Source organism: Myxocyprinus asiaticus, chromosome 36 (assembly GCF_019703515.2).
Source record: "Myxocyprinus asiaticus isolate MX2 ecotype Aquarium Trade chromosome 36, UBuf_Myxa_2, whole genome shotgun sequence".
NCBI lineage: Eukaryota > Metazoa > Chordata > Actinopteri > Cypriniformes > Catostomidae > Myxocyprinus > Myxocyprinus asiaticus.
Window position 1 is genome coordinate 18,164,049 of NC_059379.1, and position 24,226 is coordinate 18,188,274.

General features: G+C 39.4%; 1 protein-coding gene across 1 annotated transcript in view; it reads left to right on the top strand.

The window, feature by feature from the left end:
• LOC127427263 (melanopsin-A-like) overlaps positions 1-24,226 on the top strand; it is a 67,025-nt gene that overhangs the window by 35,214 nt on the left and 7,585 nt on the right. Inside the window, exons 2-9 of the mRNA XM_051674753.1 lie at positions 4,702-4,844; positions 11,322-11,455; positions 12,866-13,069; positions 13,647-13,818; positions 15,707-15,871; positions 16,842-16,949; positions 20,528-20,714; positions 23,301-23,519. Coding sequence (XP_051530713.1) covers positions 4,702-4,844; positions 11,322-11,455; positions 12,866-13,069; positions 13,647-13,818; positions 15,707-15,871; positions 16,842-16,949; positions 20,528-20,714; positions 23,301-23,519 — 1,332 coding nt within the window. The remainder of the gene's footprint in view (positions 1-4,701; positions 4,845-11,321; positions 11,456-12,865; positions 13,070-13,646; positions 13,819-15,706; positions 15,872-16,841; positions 16,950-20,527; positions 20,715-23,300; positions 23,520-24,226) is intronic.

Here is a 24,226-nt window from a genome sequence, read left to right on the forward strand (position 1 = left end):
AGGGCTACGAGCCCATTCTACCCGTGGTGTAGTGGCTTCTTGGGCCCTGGCCAGAGGTGCCTCTCTAACAGACATTTGCAGAGCAGCGGGCTGGGCAACACCCAACACATTTGCAAGGTTCTACAACCTCCGGGTGGAACCGGTTTCGTCCCAGGTAGTGGCATGCAACACAAGCGGATAAGCCCGGGATAGCTAACCGGGTGTATCACTTGCACATAGCGCCTTCCACATCCTTTTGAGCTGAAGACGTGCACCGTTAATTCCCAGTAGTGTTCACAAAATTTGTTCCCTGGTTGACTTCCTCCGACCCCTGTGGCAGTCGAGTTTTCGGAGAGACTCACTGCCGGCCCAGTACATGTGCTAACTAAGAGCCCTGTTCTGGGGTAGGTGCTCCGCATGTGGCGGTTCCCTGTAAGGCTAACCCCATGCGATCTATATCTTCTGCTAATTTGTTTTCCTGCTGGCAAACTGCATCTTCCTTGGGCAGAGCCCCTCTGCCCCAGTCTCCATGTTTGTATTAACTCCTCCCCCATTGGGCAGGATCTACCTTGAAGGCTCTCCACATGGTTGGAAAGACCATGTGACGTATTCTTCCACTTAAATATTCCCCCCCCTCTTGGGGTGAGGTGTGGTCTCCGCAGTGTCTTCCCCTTGGGAGGGACACCCCCCGACTAGACCTGGCGGCCCAGTCGGATAATCCCCCTTCTTTTTTAGGGAGTGGAAAAAGAGAAGGGGAAAAGAGGCCATGACTGGGTTAAGCCTGTCTCTATCCTTGGGTAGTCGACTTGTCCCCAAAAAGGGCCGTTCGACACTCACAACTGTGTTGGGGGAGGTTACGTGTCGACCTGGTGTGCTGGCTATGAGGCACACAGCAAGTCTGCCCACCACACACCGCCAGTTCACGTAACACAGTTCATCCTTGTGGCGTTTTGTATAGGGACCCCTAGTGTCACTACATCGACACCAACGTCGAGTGAGTGACAGATAGGGAATGTCATGGTTACTGATGTAACCTCCGTTCCCTGATGGAGGGAATGAGACGTTGTGTCCCTCCTGCCACAACGCTGAACTACCCGCTGAAATGGCCGGACCTTATATTGGCTCCTCAGCATAAAATCTGAATGAGTGGTTGCATACCAGCTCCTTTTATACCCGTATGTCCGGGGGAGTGGCATGCAAATACCACTCGCCAATTTTCATTGGCCTTTTATCAAAGACCAGAGGTGTCTCGGGCTCCCAAGAGTGACCCCTAGTGTCACTACATCGACACCAACGTCTCGTTCCCTCCATCAGGGAACGGAGGTTACACCAGTAACCATGACGTTTTCTTCCGTCCTTTAACTCTGACCCTGTTCCTTGAGGCTCGGGTGATGATGGGAGGCCGTTTCCACACTCTGTCGGCGGGCGGTACGGCTGTTGATTCTCGGCGGGCTGGCAGAGAACTCAGAAATGTCGACTTGATTGAAGATGGAAGAGAAATCTTTAATCTCTTCACTTCTGTAGGCAAACGGATGAAGATGCGAATTGCTCGGCGGTCTCCTTCGGATCCGTTAGAGTGTTCGGTTGAACAAAGAGTAATCTCAACTCGTCCAGCGAAATGGAGATTGTATGGCCACAGTTTCAAGTCGGACGTTACTTCCTTGTGCCACGAGGTTGCACCTGAGAGCAGCGAGGAAACTGCGTCTATACAGGATGAACAAAGTTGCTGGAAGCAAATCCTGGAAGCATTTCAGAGGTATTTCAACTCCTGATGATGTCATGTTTGAGGGACGTTCTGTTGTGTGCCTCATCCAATAGGAGTTGAGAGTTCGATCCTTTAGTGAGCAAGGCTTCATGGGATTTGTAGTCTGTTTTGGACTCCCTTTGTTTGATTTTGGCATGATTTTTATCAGTATAATTTATGACTTGGAATGTGGGGGCTTGAGTTAGGTTTTTACGACTGTGTTAGGCCTGCCTTTGTCTTTTATCTGAATACATGAGGCCCAACGTGTCCATGCATAATTATGCCATGCTCTGCCTTTTACAGTTCATTTAGTATTTTTAGACCCTGTTAATATCATGGCACAGAGGATCACAAGGTGAACTGAATTAATTAGAGAAGTGTTTAGGACTGTTTGACTAATGGCAGTGTGAAACACTTCAACTGATTCACCATTCAGCCCTTCTCATGTGCACATTCTTCTCCAGCTTTATTGTAGCACTATGATTATTGCCTTTTTACGGTCTGTGCATCGGTTTAGTAGCATTTATCATAATGATCAGTCTTTTAGGCTGAGCTGAAAAAAATTAAAGGCAACTTGTGCCTTTGGTTTCCATAAAGCCACAGATAGCAAGGATCAACTGAGTACGATTCAAGGCGCAGTCACATTTAACTTTGAATGGCAAAATTCCACAGGCAAAGAAGGCGTGGGAGTACATTGAGCGTATGTGAAACCAGCAAAAAACGAATAGTCAAGCAGCCTTTTTTTTAATGCTGCAGTTTATACTCTGTGTGAGCGAAGTTCAAAAGAAACTTACCACTAAAATAATATCCTTGCCCATTGTGAATATTCAGTTTAGCTATATACAGCCCACACAGAGGTCACTGCCAAACAAAGCAACTTCTTATTGGTCAACGTGGCGATTTCGCCTGACAAAGTTCACCAAACTTGAACTCCATGCAAAATCCGCAAAATCGCCACCAAAAGTCCAAAGTTGGTCAAAATTAACTATCGCACAGATTCCCATAGAGATTGCTGTATTTTGCTGTTGAATATCACCTGATTTACTGAATGTAAATGTTAGCGCGCCTTCAGAGTTGTTGAAAATGTTCTTTTTTTAGGGATTCTCCGATCAGAATTTTTACAGCCGATACCGGTCACAGATTTTCTTGTCATCCAAACAACCATTATGGATTCTGATATTTTACCCTTTTGTAAGCAGCTCTGGCATAACTGGTTATTTGTAAGCTTTCTGCACGATCACTGTTAACTAAACAACCCTGTCAGTAATACCATAGCTGTTGCCTAGCTTTTGCTGACAAAATACTGTAGGTTGGTTACAAATTTGCAACAGGTAGGTGTCAGTTTATGGCTCTCCTCATTTATTTCTACGGTATCCGCAAACTGTGATTTACTGTCCTAACACTCTGAACACGGTTCATTTACGTCAGGGCAATTTTATGATTGGCTTAGAAGACTCACATGATCCAAGATGAGCATTAGGCTCTCTCCTAAGGTACAGCCGCATTTTTACAGGTTAGTATATAAAAGAATCTCCGGAATAGTCAAGAAAGAGTGCATGTTTGCGGACTGAACAGGTGCTACTAATAATGCAGCAGTTTGCTTGGAGTCATTTAAAAATGATGTTTGAATTAAACCTACACAAGGTTTTCATTTTCACCATTCCTCTCACACTTTATCGTTCTTAAATGCTGAATCAAGTTTCTTTTCTTGCAACATTCGGCCAGTACTCCCCAACCACCTGTAATGACATAAAATTGATGGTGAAATTTTAAAGGAGCCGTGCGTCTTTTGCGATTTGGTTGATTGGTTTATGTGTTTGTCCTATTTATGGGACCACTGATCGAGTCATAGGAAGTGAATATTGGCCGATACCAATATTGTTTTTATCAATTTATGTAGACAATATTAAGCAAACAAGTAAGATCTTTTAAAATTGATTTAGTAAAATCAGCTCTCAATCATTCTTTTCACTGTTCATCTGCAAACATTACTAAAATGACAGATCATAAGGCATTGACTGGAAACAAGAAATGAAAAAAAGAGCCAACTTCGAACTTGGGTTCGTGTGCATGGACATTTTCCTACTGCTGTATCATGAGCAAAGATGTCCACATACTCGCGCACACACTGTCCTTCAATTAGGCAGAGTATAAACTCATTATTTCTGTAATGTCTTCTCTCTCAGTTTAAATGGTGACGGTCTACTGAGAACTCTTAACAATCTCTGCTATCATCTCCATCTTCACATACAGTATAGCTGTTCTCTTCAAAGCCTAGCCATTAACCTTATTTGTAGAGGCATAGTTCAAAGAGTATTTTATTTTTTGAAAATGTGAATGATCACCAATCTGATTTTTAAGTGCACTCTTAAGTCTGTATTACTCATTTGTATCCCCTAACTATAGTGACCTAGAGAATGTCAGTTCTTCTTGTTTTGCCCTTTCAGGTTTGAACCAATTGACCAAACTGAGTCAAAAGTGTGGCTTGAGGATAGATAGAAGTATAAATGGATAGACTGATGCTAAAAGTGGCAAACTGAGATGGTTAACACTGGTGAATTGAGGTGCAGTGTTTGATGTACTAATAGCCTCTTAAGGACTGAGCTTTCTGAGTCTGACACATGGACTAAAAACCAAAAGGTGGTCCTTCTTGTCATTCTAAAAGCTTTCATTTTTTCTCTGAATCCACTGTGCCTTATAGTCTTTAAAAAAAAGCCTGAAAGATAAATGTGTCTGCCTTGATGCTTTCTCAGCTGGCTACAGAACATATTTTAAATGTGCATTATAGAGATTTCAGGATTCATATGATTAGAAGTGCTACATTAAATGTCCCATGGTGAAGGACAATTTTATAACTACATTTTAAAGCAATCATTCAGTTTCATTGTTCTACACTGTGCAAATGTCGCAGTCTGGAATGCATCTTTTCTCAGCTGAAATCATCTCCTGGCATTTCTAATTATTCTTGCTACCTACAGGTGGCGATGATGCAGGATGTTCGACGCCCTTTCCCCACTGTGGATGTTCCAGACCATGCCCACTACACTATTGGCTCTGTCATTCTAGCAGTAGGCATCACAGGCATGGTGGGCAACTTCTTGGTCTTGTATGCTTTCTGCAAGTAAGTCATTATGCATCTAATCCTGTTTGTTTGATATAACTCTTTAAACTGTCAGTTGGGATAAAAAAGGGGCTTTTTTATTTTATCTTGGAAATGAAGTTTTTAGTTTTTTAAAATTTTTAACTAATTAGTTCAAATGAAAAATGGCCCAAAATAACATCATTTTTTCAGCAGTGATACTTTTTCACCCCTGATGCTAACTCACATATGTCACTACAGGATAGGCCCCAGTTTCACACATGCCAAGATGTGAACCACTGGACAGGGGTTGAGTGTATTGTAACATTGTACAGTATCTCACAGTTCATAGCTCACTAGCACAGCCTCCCAAGGAGAAGGTTAGCAAAGCTTCTCACAAAGGATGGAGAGTACTGGCAAACATCTGTATGCCATCAATGCCTGGAGAGAGAGTGTTAGTTGTTTAATTTTTTTTATTTTTTTATCCTTGGGTGCCATCAAAGTGTTCATGCTCAGGGACAGCTTCTGGAATGTACAGATATCTGCAGCCAATCCCACCTCAGGACACATGAGGGACTATATGTGTGTCACCACCATCACTGATCACTGACAAAGAATCAAATTAATTTCTTTCTTTCTTCAAGGTTACCCCCTTGCACCATAAACTGCGTCTGGAATTTTATTAAATTTAGACTCTTGTAGCCTCTGTCTGGCCCTTCTCATCACAGGAAGGAAAGCATTAGCATTACTAGACTAATTTTAGGTGGGCATCAGCTGCCGACTAGTGATGTCCAGTTCGTGAACGAATCGTTCTTTTGAACCGGTTCTTTTAGTGAACGAGTTGAACCAGTTCACCAAATCGGACTGAATCGTTTGAAACAGTTCGTGTCTTGAGTCAACACTGATCCACATGTTACTCTCTTAACCTGTCTCTCAGATGTGCCTGACACTCTGAATCGAAATGAGCCGATAACCGGGAGTAATATGATCCTAGAACTGGTGATATCTGCTTTTGCCAACTCTTCTTTGCAATGAGCCGCTCAAACTAGTTCACAAATCGGACTGAACGCTCCAGTCGCAGCAGTTCTTGAGTCAACAGTACAATGAGTCACTCGTAACAGTTCCCAAGTCAACAGTAGTCTACACTGAACTGAGAATCGCCTCTTTCGGAGGTGTCCGACATACTGAGAACGGATGAGCTGCTGATACTGAGCATGCATGTGATTAAGGGGCGAAATGTATGTTTCTGGTGTATTTAGCTGAAAAGCAGAAAGTATAACAAATAAAATATACTGGAAATATGTTTATGACTTGATTGTATTGCCATTTTATCAACGTATGATGAAGATCCAGTCTACAGATCTTGAGTCAACAGTAGGCTACACTGATCCCAGGACAGCAGCTCTTGGGTCAACAGTACACTGTTCCAGGACAGCAGCTCTCGAGTCAGCAGTACATCGAGTCATTCACAGCAGTTCTTGAGTCAACAGCACAGTGATCCAAGGACAGCAGCTCTCACGTCAACAGCACATTGAGTCAATCACAGCAGTTCATGAGCCACCAGTAGACTGAACTGAGTATCGCCTCTTTCGGATATAATACTAAGAACTGCTGATCAGTGAGCAGCTGATGAGCATGCGTGAACGAGGACTTGAATGAGGCGGCAAAACGTTTCAGTCGATCAAATCAAATCAAAATCAAATCCCTTTATTGTCACTCAACCATATACACAAGTGCAACAGTGGGTGAATGTTTTGGGTGTGGTTCCAAGCAACATAGCAGTATGACAATTACAGTAAACATCTGATTTACACATAACACAGTTTACTCATCTTGTTACACAACACAATATACACCTAATAATATACAATATACAGTATACACAAAATAAGAAGACTGTATACAAAAAAAATACACTGTTACCATGTAATCAGTAATCATGAAGTGTTGTGTTGAGATTCAGCTGTCGGTTGCCAGTGTGTCCAGTCCAGTCCAGTCTGAGGCTAATAAAGTGCGGTTCAGGTAAAAGTCTGATTGCTTGGGGGATAAAGCTGTTATGAAGTCGGCTGGTGTGGGTCCTGATGCTGCGATACAGCCTGCCTGATGGTAGCAGTGAGAGCAGCCCATGGCTCAGGTGGCTGGAGTCTCTGATGATCCTCCGAGCTTTTTTCACACACCACCTGGTATAGATGTCCTGGAGGAAGGGAAGCTCACCTCCGATGATGTGTCTGGCAGTTTGCGCCACACTTTGCAAGGTTTTGCGGTTGAGGGCTGTGCTGTTGCCATACCAGGCGGTGATGCAGCCAGTCAGGATGCTCTCTACAGTGTTGGTGTAGAACCGTGTGAGGATGTGGTGGTTCATTCCAGACTTCCTCAGCCATCTCAGGAAGAAGAGGCGCTGGTGAGCTTTCTTCACAACGGCCTCAGTGTCGACGGACCACGTGAGTTCCTCAGTGATTTGGACACCAAAGGAACTTGAAGCTGCTGACGCTCTCCACCAGTGCTCCATTGATGGTGATGGGGCTGTCTTCTCTGTCTTTACTCCTGAAGTCCACCACAAGCTCCTTGGTCTTGCTGATGTGGAGGGAGAGGTTGTGCTCCTGACACCAGTGTGTCAGAGTGTGCACCTCCTCTCTGTAGGCTGTTTCATCATTGTCAGTGATCAGACCTACCACCGTCATATCAACAGCAAACTTAATGATGGCATTGGAGCTATGTGTTGCCACACAGTCATGTGTATATAGAGAATACAGGAGTGAGCTGAGAACACAGCCCTGCGGGGCTCCAGTGTTGAGGGTCAGTGATGAGGAGATGTTGCTGCCCATTCTAACCACCTGGCGTCTGCTTGACAGGAAGTCCAGGATCCAGCTGCACAGCGAGCTGTTTAAGCCCAGAGCCCGGAGTTTCTCATCAAGCTTGGTGGGTACTATGGTGTTGAATGCTGAGCTGTAGTCTACAAACAGCATTCTCACATATGTGTTCCTTTTTTCCAGGTGGGAGAGAGCAGTGTGTAGTGTAGATGCAATGGCATCATCAGTGGAGCGGTCGTTGCCGTATGCAAACTGCAGTGAGTCCAGTGAGGCGGGCAGCACAGAGCAGATGTAATCTCTGATTAGTCTCTCAAAGCATTTGCTGATGATGGGGGTCAGAGCAACAGGACGCCAGTCATTTAAGCAAGTGATTTTGGACTGCTTTGGTACAGGCACAGTGGTGGACATTTTAAAGCATGTGGGGACTACAGACAAGGAGAGGGAAAGGTTGAAAATGTCCATAAAAACACCAGCCAGTTGGTTCGCGCATGCTCTGATGACGTGGCACGGAATGCCGTCTGGACCCGCGGCTTTACGGATATTCACCCGTTGGAAGGATCGGGTTACATCCGCTACAGAGACGGAGGCTGTGTCTTGTTTCGAAGGTTGCGTGCTAGGTAGGACGCATCCTTTGAAGGCTGCAGTATACCGAGCAACCTCCTTTAAACAAGTCTCGTTTAAATGAGACGGCCTTCGTAGGACAAACAGAAACGGAACATAACATGGTTGCTATGACAGCACGCCACTCTTTAACAAGTGCGAGCACTTCAAGTGAGAAGGTAACAAAGTCCCTTTAGAAGGGAATGTATGAGGTACATTTTAGGAGAGTTATAAAGATGTAAAGAGAAAAGAAAATGTGTACTTTTAGTCTAATACTTTATTTTAATTATATATTAATATAATAATATAACACATTATATACTCTGCACCCATCTACTGAGGTACTTCAACTTGGGAATTAACATTACTTATGTTTGAACATCATATTTACGGGCAAATTGGCGTTATTTTTTTTTTAGACTTTTCCGTTGAAGCAAAGAATTGTGGGCTGTGAGTGCCCACGAAGGATACACCTCATGCATCCTTCGGTCGCATTCGAAGGTCGCATTCGAAGTGTCCTACTCGCTTTTCTGAAATGAGACAGCCTAGCTGACGTATGCGGCCGAGAAATGCGACTTCCGGAGGACGCAGCCTTCCAAATGAGACACAGCCGGTGAGTGAACTAACCTCTGAAGCTTCGGCCGCGAGAGCTCTCTCCACGAGGGCGGCGTTATTTCCCTCGAAACGAGCATAAAAAATATTTAGCTCATCCGGGAGAGAGGCAGCAGTGTTCACGGTGGAGTGTTTATTCCCTTTGAAGTCCGAGAGATGTAAATGAATTTTACTACTAGTATTGTGCATGCAGATTATATCTGAAGTTGTGATGAGGTGGATCATGGTTTCTGTAAAAAAGGGTGAGTTAATTAAGACTAGTCTAATTAAGACTAGTTTAATCACTTTTTATGCTTTAAACATGTATAGAACATCCACGTTTGTATATCAGTGTCAGTATTAGGTGCTTTAGGTGCAAAACTTTAATGTAGGATGTATTGTGAGATAACTGAATGAAACGCTGATGACAATAAACATCCTTATTATTATAACTTAATGAAAAAAAAAATGTTATAATCAGCAATATGCCCTTACATATGGCTTTATTGAATGTGTTTGTGCGTGTATTCTACGACGCTGGCGTATTAGCATTATATATATAGTGACGTCATTACATGATGAGTAAATGAACTGGTGAATCGTTTTTTTTGAACTAGTTCATTGAAACGAACCGTCCGAAAGAACCGGTTCGCGGAAAAGAATCGGACTTCCCATCACTAAAGTGCAAGCCAATAGCATTGTCGTGAGGGCTGTGAAGGAGCCCTTTGAACGAATACGCCCCATTTACTCATTCAATACATGAATGAGCAAGGATCAGCGTCTTATTGGCTGTATCCGAAAACTTAGGCAACTGCCTTGCTTCCTAATCAGTTAATGACTTAACTGACAGCTGTTTTGAATTAGGGATGGGCATTCATCAATAATCTGGTATTCGAATATTTAAGCTCATAAAAAATGAATATTCGAATATTCTATTATTTAAATGTAGGTAATTAATGAGAAAGAGAAGTTGTCAAATAATTTTTTTTGTCATAAAGGTTGCGTCACAATTTAAAAAAAAAAAAAACAAGCTTCTAATTATATCCAAAACAAGCTTATATTATGTCTTGTGTTTATTTTTATTTTTTATATATATATTTAAACAAGCAATGCGTGAAAACAAAAAAGTATAAAATGAAAGCATTTAAGCTCACGCAAAGCGAAGAAAAAGAAACCGCTAATGAAGTAGACTGACGCAGTTAACATACAGGACGAATATAGACACTTGACATAATAGTTATGTTTATATTGTATCTCATGTTTGATGCTCAGTAAACTATACTCATTTATACACACCAGTTTAAATGATGGAATGTCCCTTACCTCAGCTAGCAAAGTCTTTCTCAGATGCCATGTTTGTTGTTTACAGAAGCGTCGCGTGGATTACGTTGTTATGGGGACGCTTCTTTCTGACGAGCTGCACATATACGAGAGTAAAATGTACAACGCTTATCCAGTATATTTAAACAGGAACCCAGCTTTCTTGCAGTAAGCCACATTCTCACAATAACCCGCTTTTTTGGTGTCCATCTGAACATACTTAAAGAATGGTTTGCTCATCAAATGTGATCAACTTGTGTCCACATTCAACAGCGCCACCCAGTGCATTCTGTTATAACTGCCAGTTTTAGTTTGTGTGTTCAGGATTTAACATGCATCTCACTGTATATATATGGCCGGCAAAGCTAACCTTTGCGAATTTCGAATAGTATTTTTACTATTCGAATAATTATTGCAGAACGAATGCTCGAGTATTCGACTACTCTTGCACATCCCTATTTTGAATGAATGGAACGCTTAAGGAAACTGGTCTCCGAACAGTTTAAAAAGCACCTTATTTTCATCCTGTCTCCATATACATCTTCCGAAGACAGAATTTTCCTGTTTTCGGATGCGGCCACTATGCCCGATTGACAGAGGAGGCATGTCGCTCATTTAGTTTGGTAATCTCGTTTAACAAGGAGAGAAAGGGGCTGAATTAATAAAGCGTGAATGTGATTAATGACATTACAATGTCATCACGACGTATAAATCCTGTTATTACTTTTAGTCTATGTTGTCTTTTTTTGTATATTCCTTAAAGGTCATACACAGCAGTTCACAAATCGATATGCTTTGCTGTCATTTGCAAGGGAAAATGCTTATGATATTAAAACACTGATAAAGTCTCTTAGTAGACATTTTAGTAAAGTAACCTATAATTAGAGTTTTGGTCGTGAAAGTCTCTGTACTTTATCAATGGTTTGATGACCTAACCCTAATGGTTTAATGACTCAAAACACACAAAAGACATTAATTTGTTGCCATCTACTGGCGTAAAAATGTGATTTACAAAAATGGTTACCTGAACGAATAAGTGAACAAATCTGAACTAATCTTTTGTATGTATATATCCTATATTGGTCAACCTCTAATCCTTCCTTCCTTACTTCCTTCCATATTTTTTCCTTACTGGCATAGGCATACCTACGTTGTAACATGTGACATTTATTTTGTTTGAATGTGTGTATCCTTACAGGAGTAGGAGTCTGAGGACACCTGCGAACATGTTCATCATTAACCTGGCTCTCACCGACTTTCTGATGTGTGTCACTCAGACACCAATCTTCTTCACCACTAGTATGCACAAGCGATGGATCTTTGGGGAGAAAGGTAATCCTGCTGTTTGCTAATCAGCCTCGAGCGCTTAATCAAACCCCTTCTGCTTTCATCTTCTTTAATGGTTCAGTTCCAGGCCTTTATAGTTACTCACACAGATGCTAAGAAAGAGCATGATGTCTGCACAACTTGTGTTGGCATCTTTTAACATCAAATGATTTTCATGAGATTTATTCTAATGCTTGATAATCCTTTATTGATAAAGGATCTCAAGAGGAGAGGGATATTGCACTGACACAGGGCTTCCCAATCAGGGAAGAATCTGACTTTTGTTTAGCTTTATAACCTTTTAAGCACTTAAAGTCTTGTCTTTGAAGTGAAGTAGCTGCTGTATGGTTGATGAAGTGGAATGAAGTGGAACTCAGATTTTGTCTACATTGGGAGGAGTAAATGTTCCCACAAGAATTGTAAAACCTGAAATCAGCCAACATTAGCACTGTGTAAAAACAGTTGAAGCCAATGGAAAGTCGCCACCATGATAGATAGAAAAACAAACTATCTTTTGAAGATACCAGAGCTGCATTTGACAAGTTTGTATTTGGCACATCTGTCTGTAATAATCTCCTATAGACATTGGCCTTGTTAATAAAAACTAAAGAGTCTGACAACCTCAGTGAATTGTGCCTGCCCATCAGCAATATATTGTTCATATTCTTTTTTTAAAAATTTTTTCATATCCTATTCAAGGTGTTACTGTTTCAGTAGTAGAAAATCATTATTTGACAATCCAAAGATTGAAGATTTTAATGTTTAGTTTCTGCACCATGGCAGTGTCGTAACAATATGCAAAGAATTGTGCACTTTCACACACTGTCCCAAGTGAATACAAATGAGCACTTTCATACGCTGTCCCATGTGAAAACATATGTGTAGTTTTGCAGAATGTCTGTCCCATGTGAAAACACGTGCACTTACACTTCACTCCAACATTTTCCACTGGACTATTCTATTCTATTCTATTCTGATCTGCTCTGCTCTTTTAACCAATTCCGATGTGTTCTGTGTCATTCTATTCTATTTTAATCTGTTCTGTTCTATTCCATTTCCTTCTATTTTATTCTATAACCCCCCCCCCCCCCCCCCCCCCTTTTAGTGGAGTGGTATTTCTGTTGTGATATGAAAAAAAACATGTTGTTCTTTTGCCTCTGAGGCAGTTTGCAAACTCATTCCTTTGATATTAAAGCGAGAGTGTGATGGTTTGCTGGGCCCTTTAATAAAATGGACCCTTTATAAAATGCAATGTTATTTAATACTCATATATGAATGGAAGAAACAATGTGCAGAACTTGCCTCATTAATTCAGTACTAGGTTAATACATACTGCATTAATTCAACACAGAATGAACATTGCTGATCACAATGTGAAACATGTTTCTTGTTATTTCTCTCTCTTTCTTTCGACAGGCTGTGAGTTATATGCTTTCTGTGGGGCTCTGTTTGGTATCTGCTCAATGATCACACTCATGATTATTGCAGTAGATCGATATTTTGTGATCACTCGTCCTCTGGCCTCTATTGGTGTCATGTCACGCAAACGTGCACTAGTCATCCTTGCTGCTGCTTGGGTGTACTCTATGGGCTGGAGCCTGCCTCCATTCTTTGGATGGAGTAAGATGGAGTTGCAAACACACACATGCTCTCAGACACATAGAGGAATAATGCCCAATCCAGATTTTTGAGCCAAGTGGATTTTGAATGCAATTTAATTGATTATCTTTGATTATTAAGTAACTATTGGAAAAGGTGTTTGTCTGAAATGAAGTGGCAGAAATCTCCAACTCATATTTTAAATTCATACATTTGGTCAGTCCAGTGGAGTGGCACCTTCATCAGATTATTTGCTTTAAATGGGGCTCCCACGGTCATGAAAAACCTGGAAATATCAGTGAATTTTAATACAGGGATTTCCAGGCCAAGACAATTCAGTCATGAAAAATCATAGAAAGTACTCTAGCACATACAAAAGTTTTTGTTGTTATGCTCTGCTATAAAATGCTATAAAATGTCATTGACTAGAAATTAGACTTTGTGAATGCGATCTCTACTTACTAACACATTTTACACTTACATAAAGTTGTTAAATGTTTTTCTGTACTTTGGTCATGTGTTATGGTGAGCTAGGACTCACTTGGTCACCAAGATAAAAAAATAAAATAAAATAACTCTGTTGCATCTTCTCATTCAGGTGCATATGTTCCTGAAGGTCTGTTGACTTCCTGTTCATGGGACTACATGACCTTTAGTCCTTCTGTACGGGCCTACACAATGCTGCTTTTCACCTTTGTATTCTTCATTCCACTCTTCGTCATTATGTACTGTTACTTCTTCATCTTTAGAGCCATCCGTGACACCAACAGGTGAGCACTAAATGTTTTGCTGTAGCTAAGAGCATTTGACCACCAAAAGTCTTGGCCTGAGAGAGGAAACACACAGGATATGGCAATATTTTGTAAATGGAAGGCATATTTTTAATTTAAAAAAGAGATCAATTTTATATTTGTGCTGTGTTTACTGTCCTTTACAAAGACATATACAGTTGTGCTCAAAAGTTTGCATACCCTGGCAGAAATTGTGAAATTTTGGCATTGATTTTGAAAATATGACTGATCTTGCAAAAAAGCTGTCTTTTATTTAAGGACAGTGATCATATGAAGCAATTTATCATCACATAGTTGTTTGGCTCCTTTTTAAATCATAATGATAACAGAAATCACCCAAATGGCCCTGATCAAAATTTTACCTACCCTTGAATGTTTGTCCTTGTTCCAGACACACAAGGTGACACACACAGTTTTAAATGCCAATTAAAGGTTAATTTCCCCACACCTGTGGCTTTTTAAATTGCAATTAGGGTCTGTGTATAAATAGTCAATGAGTTTGTTAGTTCTCACGTGGATGCACTGAGCAGGCTAGATACTGAGCCATGGGGAGCAGAAAAGAATTGTCAAAAGACCTGCGTAACAAGGTAATGGATCTTTATAAAGATGGAAAAGGATATAAAAAGATATCCAAAGCCTTGAAAATGCCAGTCAGTACTGTTTAATCACTTATTAAGAAGTGGAAAATTCGGGGATCTCTTGATACCAAGCCAAGGTCAGGTAGACCAAGAAAGATTTCAGCCACAACTGCCAGAAGAATTGTTCGGGATACAAAGAAAAACCCATAGGTAACCTCAGGAGAAATACAGGCTGCTCTGGAAAAAGACGGTGTGGTTGTTTCAAGGAGCACAAGATGACGATACTTGAACAAAAATGAGCTGCATGGTCGAGTTGCCAGAAAGAAGTCTTTACTGCGCCAGTGCCACAAAAAAGCCCAGTTACAATATGCCCGACAACACCTTGACACACCTCACAGCTTCTGCCGCGCTGTAATTTGGAGTGACGAGACCAAAATAGAGCTTTATGGTCACAACCATAAGCACTATGTTTGGAGAGGGGTCAACAAGGCCTATAGTGAAAAGAATACCCTCCCCACTGTGAAGCATGGTGGTGGCTTACTGATGTTTTGGGGGGGTGTGATTTCTAAAGGCACGGGGAATCTTGTGAAAATTGATTGCAAGATGAATGCAGCATGTTATCAGAAAATACTGGCAGACAATTTGCATTCTTCTGCACGAAAGCTGCGCATGAGACGCTCTTGGACTTTCCAGCACGACAGTGACCCTAAGCACAAGGCCAAGTTGACCCTCCAGTGGTTACAGCAGAAAAAGGTGAAGGTTCTGGAGTGGCCATCACAGTCTCCTGACCTTAATATCATCAAGCCACTCTGGGGAGATCTCAAACGTGCGGTTCATGCAAGACGACCAAAGACTTTGCATGACCTGGAGGCATTTTGCCAAGACGAATGGGCAGCTATACCACCTGCAAGAATTTGGGCCCTCATAGACAACTATTACAAAAGACTGCACGCAGTCATTGATGCTGAAGGGGGCAATACACAGTATTAAGAATTAAGGGTATGCAGACTTTTGAACAGGGGTCATTTCATTTTTTCATGTTCCGTTTTATGATTGTGCCATTCTGTTATAACCTACAGTTGAATATGAATCCCATAAGAAATAAAAGAAATGTGTTTTGCCTGCTCACTCATGTTTTCTTTAAAAATGGTACATATATTACCAATTCTCCAAGGGTACACAAACTTTTGAGCACAACTGTACCTATCAGCAGTGTTTGTTCACTTTGTGAAGTGATGCATGTGCCTCCATACCTGTTTGTGTGTGCATGTGTGTGACGGAAATAACAGAGCTGTAGGAAAAATCAATGGAGAAGGAGGGCCCAAAGACTCTATAAGGAAGCTTCACCGAATGAAAAATGATTGGAAGATGGCAAAGATAGCACTCATAGTTATCCTGCTGTATGTCATCTCCTGGTCTCCTTACTCCTGTGTGGCTCTTACCGCTTTTGCTGGGTGAGAATGAACACTGAACATCCACAGATTCATTGATAATTGTTTTCTTTTTTCTTTTTTCTTTTTTACCTTATTATTATTGTTGTTGTTTGTAAGTGTTGTTTTTATTTAGTGCTGTTCTATCATTACATTAAGGAATGCCAGAGGCAACTAAACTGCTCAAATTAATGTATAGAGTCAATTGTGATTCATTTGTCTGGCTAGATGAAACAGTCACACACTCTCTGAACACTGTAGAGACAGAAATAAGTTCAATTAAAAAGAACAGATATAGCTTTAATCAAAGGTCTTCAACTTAATAGTATCCATTTATCTCAGTCAATACAGTACAGTGTGTTCCATGTGAGAAGCAGATATTCCCCATTCTCTGAGGGTAGTGGTGAAGGCATAGCAGAGAGCTAGCAGTGAGACAACTTTCTTCTAAAGAAAGCTTCAGACATTCATTCTGAAACAATTTTTGGCATATCTGATTAATCTGTTTAGTATTTTGTAGTCTGAATAGAAAACAAAACATGATATCCAGTTTTTACAACCCCGATATAAACTGCATCCATGTGAACAATAAGAATGGATTTCAAGTGTAGATTTTTTTGTCATTCGGGACGCAACGTTGTGTATGTTACATCATAAAAAATGTGCAACATTGTTCCTATTAAAATATCATTGCAAAGAATGTATTCTTTGTCTCAGCTGACTTCCATCCACATCCAGATAGGAAATGTGTCACTGACTGTGACTGGAACACACTGTGCCTTGTTTTATAGAAATTTCTTTGACAGGTTAATGATCACATGCGCCATGTGCCTGCTGCTTTATTTCCAGCTGAATAAGTGGTTTTACTCATTTACTTGCCTCTTTGAAGTCTAATAAAATCTGTTTTGAACTGTGATGTCATGTATTGGCAGTTTAGCTGAAAGCAAAGTGTTGTAATGGAATCTAATACAGTTGTGTCCTCTTGATCTTTCCAAAGCTATGCTGACATACTCACACCCTACATGAACTCTGTGCCCGCTGTGATTGCCAAGGCGTCCGCCATCCACAACCCTATCATCTATGCCATCACTCACCCAAAATACAGGTATAACAGGGACGGTGCTTATGTCACTGAATGATTCTGGTTTGCTACTCGGGGTTGAGCAAATTTTAGAATGAAAGATTTGGAATATCTTATTATAATTCAGTTTTATGAATTTGAATATTGAACTGGCCACGTCTCATAGGATGTTACATTTGAATTGGATGGACAAGAAGTATTAACTGAATTGCAGTTCAAAGACAAAAACAGTCATGCAACAGGATTTTATTGGTCCAACACAAGTTTAAGGTTTCCATCATGTAAGCCTGTTTAATGGTTGGAAAACTTTGGGGTTTATTAGAGAATTAAAGCATTCCTGGAAATAAACTGTTTTTCCTCCATGATTCTTAAAGTGAAAGTTATTATATTAAATATAATGAAAAATATAGAATTAAAAAATCATTTCTGAAAGTAGCATTCAAAAATTGATTATTTATAGCATCTGTTTATTTATTTATTGGAAAACCCCCTTGTGTTGTGTGTATGATGGAATGTTTATGTACAATTCATACTGAAAAATGAAATGTATTATTAAAAACCACACACAGCAGTTGTATACATTTAATAGTTATACAATTTAAATAACAATTCTACTTCATTACATTCTAATTACAGTTGAATTACACATTTTGAATCATTATCTAAATTCAAATTCATTTAAAATGAAGATATTAATTTGCAATTAAAAAAGCATTTTTAATATGATTATTAATGCCACACATCCCTGCTCTGAGCTTAACTCCATGCTAGAAATGCAGTCACACTCATTCATATCCTTGAGTGTAAGCATTTTTACCAAAACTTGTATTTTCTGCTGAACAAATATAAGAATATCCTGGCAGTGTGTGAAAACACTGAAGTACAATAGCATACCCAGCTCAATAACCACCAACTCCTGTTTATTTACACACTCTGGTTTCCAATACAAAGAGCTGTCTAGCGAAATGAAACATTGTTCCCCAACATGTATGCTGCGTGCCCCAAGGCCAGGCAGCCACGATTGATCAAAGGTTTTGTGTACAGAATGGAAGCACATGTTCTTTGAAATAACAGAGGAAGATTCTGACCTTTAAAAGTCAGATTTAGATATTTCAGATTGATCTTCTCTGGATGTATCAAGGACCATACATTACTGATATCAGATTGGTGGAAAGTCACACGAGATTAATGCATCATGATGAGGCACCTACTTACTGTATATTTGTTGAGAAAGGCCCCTGAATAAAGATAATTTAATATAAATTATATTTAATTTAAATAAATATATATATACACACATATATATATATATATATACACACACATATACATATATATATTTATATATATATATATATATATATACACACACACACACATATATATATATATATATATATATATATATATATATATATATATATATATACACACACACTATCGGTCAAAAGTTTTGAAACACTTGACCGAAATGTTTCTCATGATCTCAAAATCTTTTGATCTGAAGGCGTATGCTTAAATGTTTGAAATTAGTTTTGTAGGCAAAAATATAATTGTGCCAAGATATTAATTTATTTCATTATTAATCTAAAATTTAATTAAAAAAAAAAAAAGTTTTTGAAATTGATGACTTGGACCAAATAATAAAGCAGCCAATAAGTTCCCAGCATATAGATGGGAACTCCTTCAATACTGTTTAAAAAGTATCCCAGGGTGATACCTCAAGAAATTGGTTGAGAAAATGTCAAGAGTACATTTCTGAAAATTCTAGGCAAAGGGTGAGTACTTTGAAGATGCTAAAATATAACACAGTTTTGATTTATTTTGGATTTTGTTTAGTCACAACATAATTCTCATAGTTCCATTTGTTATTCCATAGTTTTGATGACTTTACTATTATTCTAAAATGCGAAAAAAAAAAATTATAATAAAAAATTAGTGTTTCAAAACTTTTGACCGGTAGTGTGTATATGTATGTATGTGTGTGTGTGTGTGTGTGTATATATATATATATATATATATATATGAGAGAGAGAGAGAGAGAGAGATATATACACTGTGTATACATGTATATAAAAAGATTAGTTCAGATTTGTTCACTTATTGTTCAGGTAACCATTTTTGTAAATCACACTTTTATGCCAGAATGTGGCAACAAATGAACATCTTTTGTGAGTTTTGAGTCATTAAACCACTGGTAAAGCACAGAGACTTTCACGTCATGTATTTTTCTGATATTCATTTCAGATATTCATATTGAAAATATTGTATTATTGTGACTGACGAGTACAGCATTGATTAGGCAATACAAAAAGTGGCTTTAGAAGTCAGTATATTGGTTGTTTGTGCTCTCACAGGACACGTTCTTGTTCCGTCTGCCTTATTTTTAATTGTCGTCTATGTACATGTGCGTCAGATGGACTCTTTTGGAGCATCTCACTAGTTTTCAGTGTCACAAACACAGTGTTTTTAGACACTGTGTCGGGTAAAAGTAGTTGAAACTTTGAAAATTGTATCTCGGGATCTCTGGTCTTTGTCCAGCTGTCAGAAACATGTCCTGTGTGACCGGCTTTCATTCTGTGGCTGCGCTATTAGTGAGATTAGTTTATGTGTGCTGACTGCCCCCTGCTGACATGGCTTTTTCACAAAGTTACATGTACTTCAAGCTTAAATTGCACTGATGGTAGGAAAATACTCAGAGTATTGTCAGAGGGCATGATTAATTGCATTAAATCATTTAATGCATTATTTTGTATATAATTAATTGCACTCAACTCGTTAAATCGACAGTAGAAATAATTCTTATTATCATAAACATAGAGGAGCACCAATGGATCAAGACAATCATTATTCTCACACATCTGAACAAATTTTTGTATATCCTAGATACAAATATGTAACCATCATCACCATGAGGCTAGGAAATAATGAATGAATGAGGGACCTGTTGATATTATGACAAATTATGTCGATATCTGGGTCGTGACACATTAATATTCCGATTCTTTGTTTAATGTATTGTGATTGTTTTATTGTGATCTTTTACTGACTTATTTATTCTTCTTCACTGAACTTTGGTGCTTTACACAACAAGTGCTGAACTTCCTGCTTCATTGTTCAGCCATTTAAGTAGCACAGAGCATAGGCACATAAGTAACAGTAAAAAAACAATGTAATAGCATAGTGTACCTTTGTTCCATCAAGCTGTACAGAGGATCTGTATCGACATCCTTAAAAATGAAACAAGTTATAAACTCTTGGCTCATTCTAAGTTTGCATTTTCCTCAAAGAGAAATTATTGAATGTTTGTTGACCTAATTCTCCATTACATTTCATCTAATCACACACTATTAGTAGACAGCCCATTCAATTCAAAAGAGCTATTGTACTGGTACAGTGTAGATAATGTGTGCTCTGACTACTTCCCCTGGGTGCTCTTGAGAGCTATCTGTTCTGTGTTTACACACAGTCATTCATAACAGAAACCCTGTTGTTGTCTACATCTCTTTCTCTTCTCCCCACTCAAAGTGCACATTCTTCTCTCTTTATGTTTTTCAGTTTTCCTATCCTACATTCACATGTCACCCCTCTGTGTCTCTCAGGTCTGCCATTGCAAAGTACATACCATGTCTGGGTGTGATACTGTGTGTGCCTCAAAGAGACCGATTCAGCAGCAGTAGCTTTATGTCCACGCGACGTTCCACTGTGACCAGCCAGTCCTCTGAAACCAGCAGCAATCTGCACCGGACTGGGAAGACACGCTTGTCCTCAGTGTCTGACAGTGAATCGGTACGAAAAATTACCTTTACTCGCCCAAAAGCTCACTGCAATATCACAGTTAATGGAGTTCTAAATGAAAGTCCTTTTAATCTTGTCAATCACAAGCACTTGAAGAATAGATCTTGCAACATATTTTGAAGCCTATAATTAAAAGCTGCAAATGTAAGTTTCAACTTAGGGCCCTTCATCACAGACAGCAAGCCAAATGTGTTGACCTTTATTTGACTCAAGAATTCTATGAAAATTTTAACTTGTGAATTCCACTTAGATTTTTTGTAGTTATAATCTTTATTTTAAAATGGATAGTTTTGTTCCTGGATGCTGACTGGTCAGTACTAAATCCCAGCTGTGGTAAAGTACTGAATATAGCAACAGCTATAGTACAAAAAATTATTTTCTTACGGAGTATTTTGTTCTTTATGTTTTTTCTTATTTGAGACTGGTTTTACAGGAGAAATATCTAAACATTCTTAAAACAAGAAAGATCAAAAAAAAAATTGTCTTTTTTTCAGACAACATTTTTTTATGCTAATAACAAGAAAAAACTATTTTTCAATGGGGTAGGATAAAAAAAATAATATATATATACACTATATTGCCAAAAGTATTCGCTCACCTGCCTTTAGACGCATATGAACTTAAGTGACATCCCATTCTTAATCCATAGGGTTTAATATGACGTCAGCCCACCCTTTGCAGCTATAACAGCTTCAACTCTTCTGGGAAGGCTTTCCACAAGGTTTAGGAGTGTGTTTATGGGAATTTTTGGACCACTCTTCCAGAAGCGCATTTGTGAGGTCAGACACTGATGTTGGACGAGAAGGCCTGGCTCGCAGTCTTCGCTCTAATTCATCCCAAAGGTGCTCTATCGGGTTGAGGTCAGGACTCTGTGCAGGCCAGTCAAGTTCTTCCACACCAAACTCGCTCATCCATGTCTTTATGGACCTTGCTTTGTGCACTGGTGCGCAGTCATGTTGGAACAGGAAGGGGACATCCCCAAACTGTTCCAACAAAGTTGGGAGCATGGAATTGTCCAAAATCTCTTGGTATGCTGAAGCATTCAGAGTTCCTTTCACTGGAACTAAGGGGCCAAGCCCAGCTCCTGAAAAACAACCCTACACCATAATCCCCCCTCCACCAAACTTCACAGTTGGCACAATGCAGTCAGACAAGTACTGTTCTCCTGGCAACCACCAAACCCAGACTCGTCCATCAGATTGCCAGATGGAGAAGTGTGATTCGTCACTCCAGAGAATGCGTCTCCACTGCTCTAGAGTCCAGTGGCGGCGTGCTTTACACCACTGCATCCGACTCTTTGCATTGCACTTGGTGATGTATGGCTTGGATGCAGCTGCTCGGCCATGGAAACCCATTCCATGAAGCTCTCTATGCACTGTTCTAGAGCTAATCTGAAGGCCACATGAACTTTGGAGGTCTGTAGCGATTGACCCTGCAGAAAGTTGGCGACCTCTGCGCACTATGCGCCTCAGCATCCGCTGTCATTTTACGTGGCCTACCACTTCGTGGCTGAGTTGCTGTCATTCCCAATCGCTTCCACTTTGTTGTAATACCACTGACAGTTGACTGTGGAATATTTAGTAGCGAGGAAATTTCACGACTGGACTTGTTGCACAGGTGGCATCCTATCACAGTACCACGCTGGAATTCACTGAGCTCCTGAGAGCGGCCCATTCTTTCACAAATGTTTGTAGAAGCAGTCTGCATGCCTAGGTGCTTCATTTTATACACCTGTGGCCATGGAAGTGATTGGAACACCTGAATTCAATTATTTGGATGGGTGAGCGAATACTTTTGGCAATATAGTGTATATATATATATATATATATATATATATATATATATATATATATATATATATATATATATATATATATATATATTTTTTTTTTTTTTTTTTTTTTTCTAACCCCAAAGGCAATTTTTTTTCTTGTTATAAGCATAAATCCCACTAAATTTAAAATCCCACTGATTTAAATAATATATATATATATATATATATATATATATATATATATATATATATATCAAATAAGATTCAATATCTTACTGTATGTTGTTCAGCTTCTCAAGTAATTTTAAGGATATTTAGATTTTTTTCTTTTTACAAGAAAATAAGAAAATCATTTTTTTTTTACAGTGTATGATGCAAAACATCTGTTCACCTTGCTACTTTGTATTTTTATGTAAATTTGTGTCTTCAATATTTTTATTATGCAGTAACTGTTTTATATATGCTATAAGGCACTTTAGGCTGTGCTATATTGTGAATTGTGACTATTTTTGCAATAAGATGACCTTTTATACTTTATTGCTTAAATAGTGAACATCTCATTTTTGGATCAACATTCTGTGTGAGTGACCAAATGTCCCCACAAAGAGAGTAAAACCTGAAATCACCTACATTGTGGGGATTAGTCAATGGAAAACGGCTTATAATAATGTCTTAAAGAAAATCTAAGAATACTGGATAGAAAATATTATTAGCGCAGTATAAAAACAATAGAAGTCAATAGACCACACCTCTTGGTAAAACAAATGTGTGTAATGTTGTTGTGGTGTTTTTGGGTATTCTAGGGCTGGACGGATACCGAGGCAGACCTGTCCAGTGCAAGTACACGTCCTGCGAGCCGTCAGGTCTCATGTGACATCCGTAAAGACAGAGATGTGTCAGACGTCAAGCACACAAGCTCTCTGAGGCTGAAGGTTAAAAGCAGAGACGCTGGTATCTTAGACAGAAACTCAGCACAGAGCTTGGCAGAGTCGGGCCTAAACAGGACATGTGCCTACATCAGCGTACGTGAGAGTCTTTAATAAGTGTCATATCTCATTAATCAAACACTTCCTCTTTGTTCACCCAGTGAACATTTAATTTAGGAAATTAGGAAGCCCTCATTCATCTTCAGAGAGGTAAAGACTCCCATCAGATTTAAAAATGCACTTGGAAAATTCATTCCATCCTTCATATCTTCAAGACAGTTCACTGTTGATTTCAGCCAACACAGTTCTGTGACAAATGACAAAAGTGTTCATATTTACGTGTGTGTGTGATTGAAAATATCATATGTGCTAATAGACCTTATTCATGCTAGTGCCATCTTTGATTTTTAATGGGAATGACAACAAGGCTGTGAGGGAATAGACTTACCATCTCTTCAATGGAACGAATGGTATAAAGCTCCTAGATCTTTGTATACTGAATGTTCTTGGATATTTTATCAATGATTTGTCCACGTAATGATCCAAAAACACTTTAAACTGCAGTTCAGCTCATTGAAAAGACTGTACATCAATCCCTCGCAGCGTCGTTGTCATTACCATTAAAAATCAAAGATGGCGCTAGCGCGAATAAGGTCTATGATGCTCTTTCTTTGCAACCCGATCTCACTAAAATTTGTACATATTTTACGAGTTGGGTAATTCGTATGATTTTCATACGATTTCATCACATGCAAATGCCAGATGTGTAATGCGGAAGTAAGCGCGAGTTCCACGCACGAGGT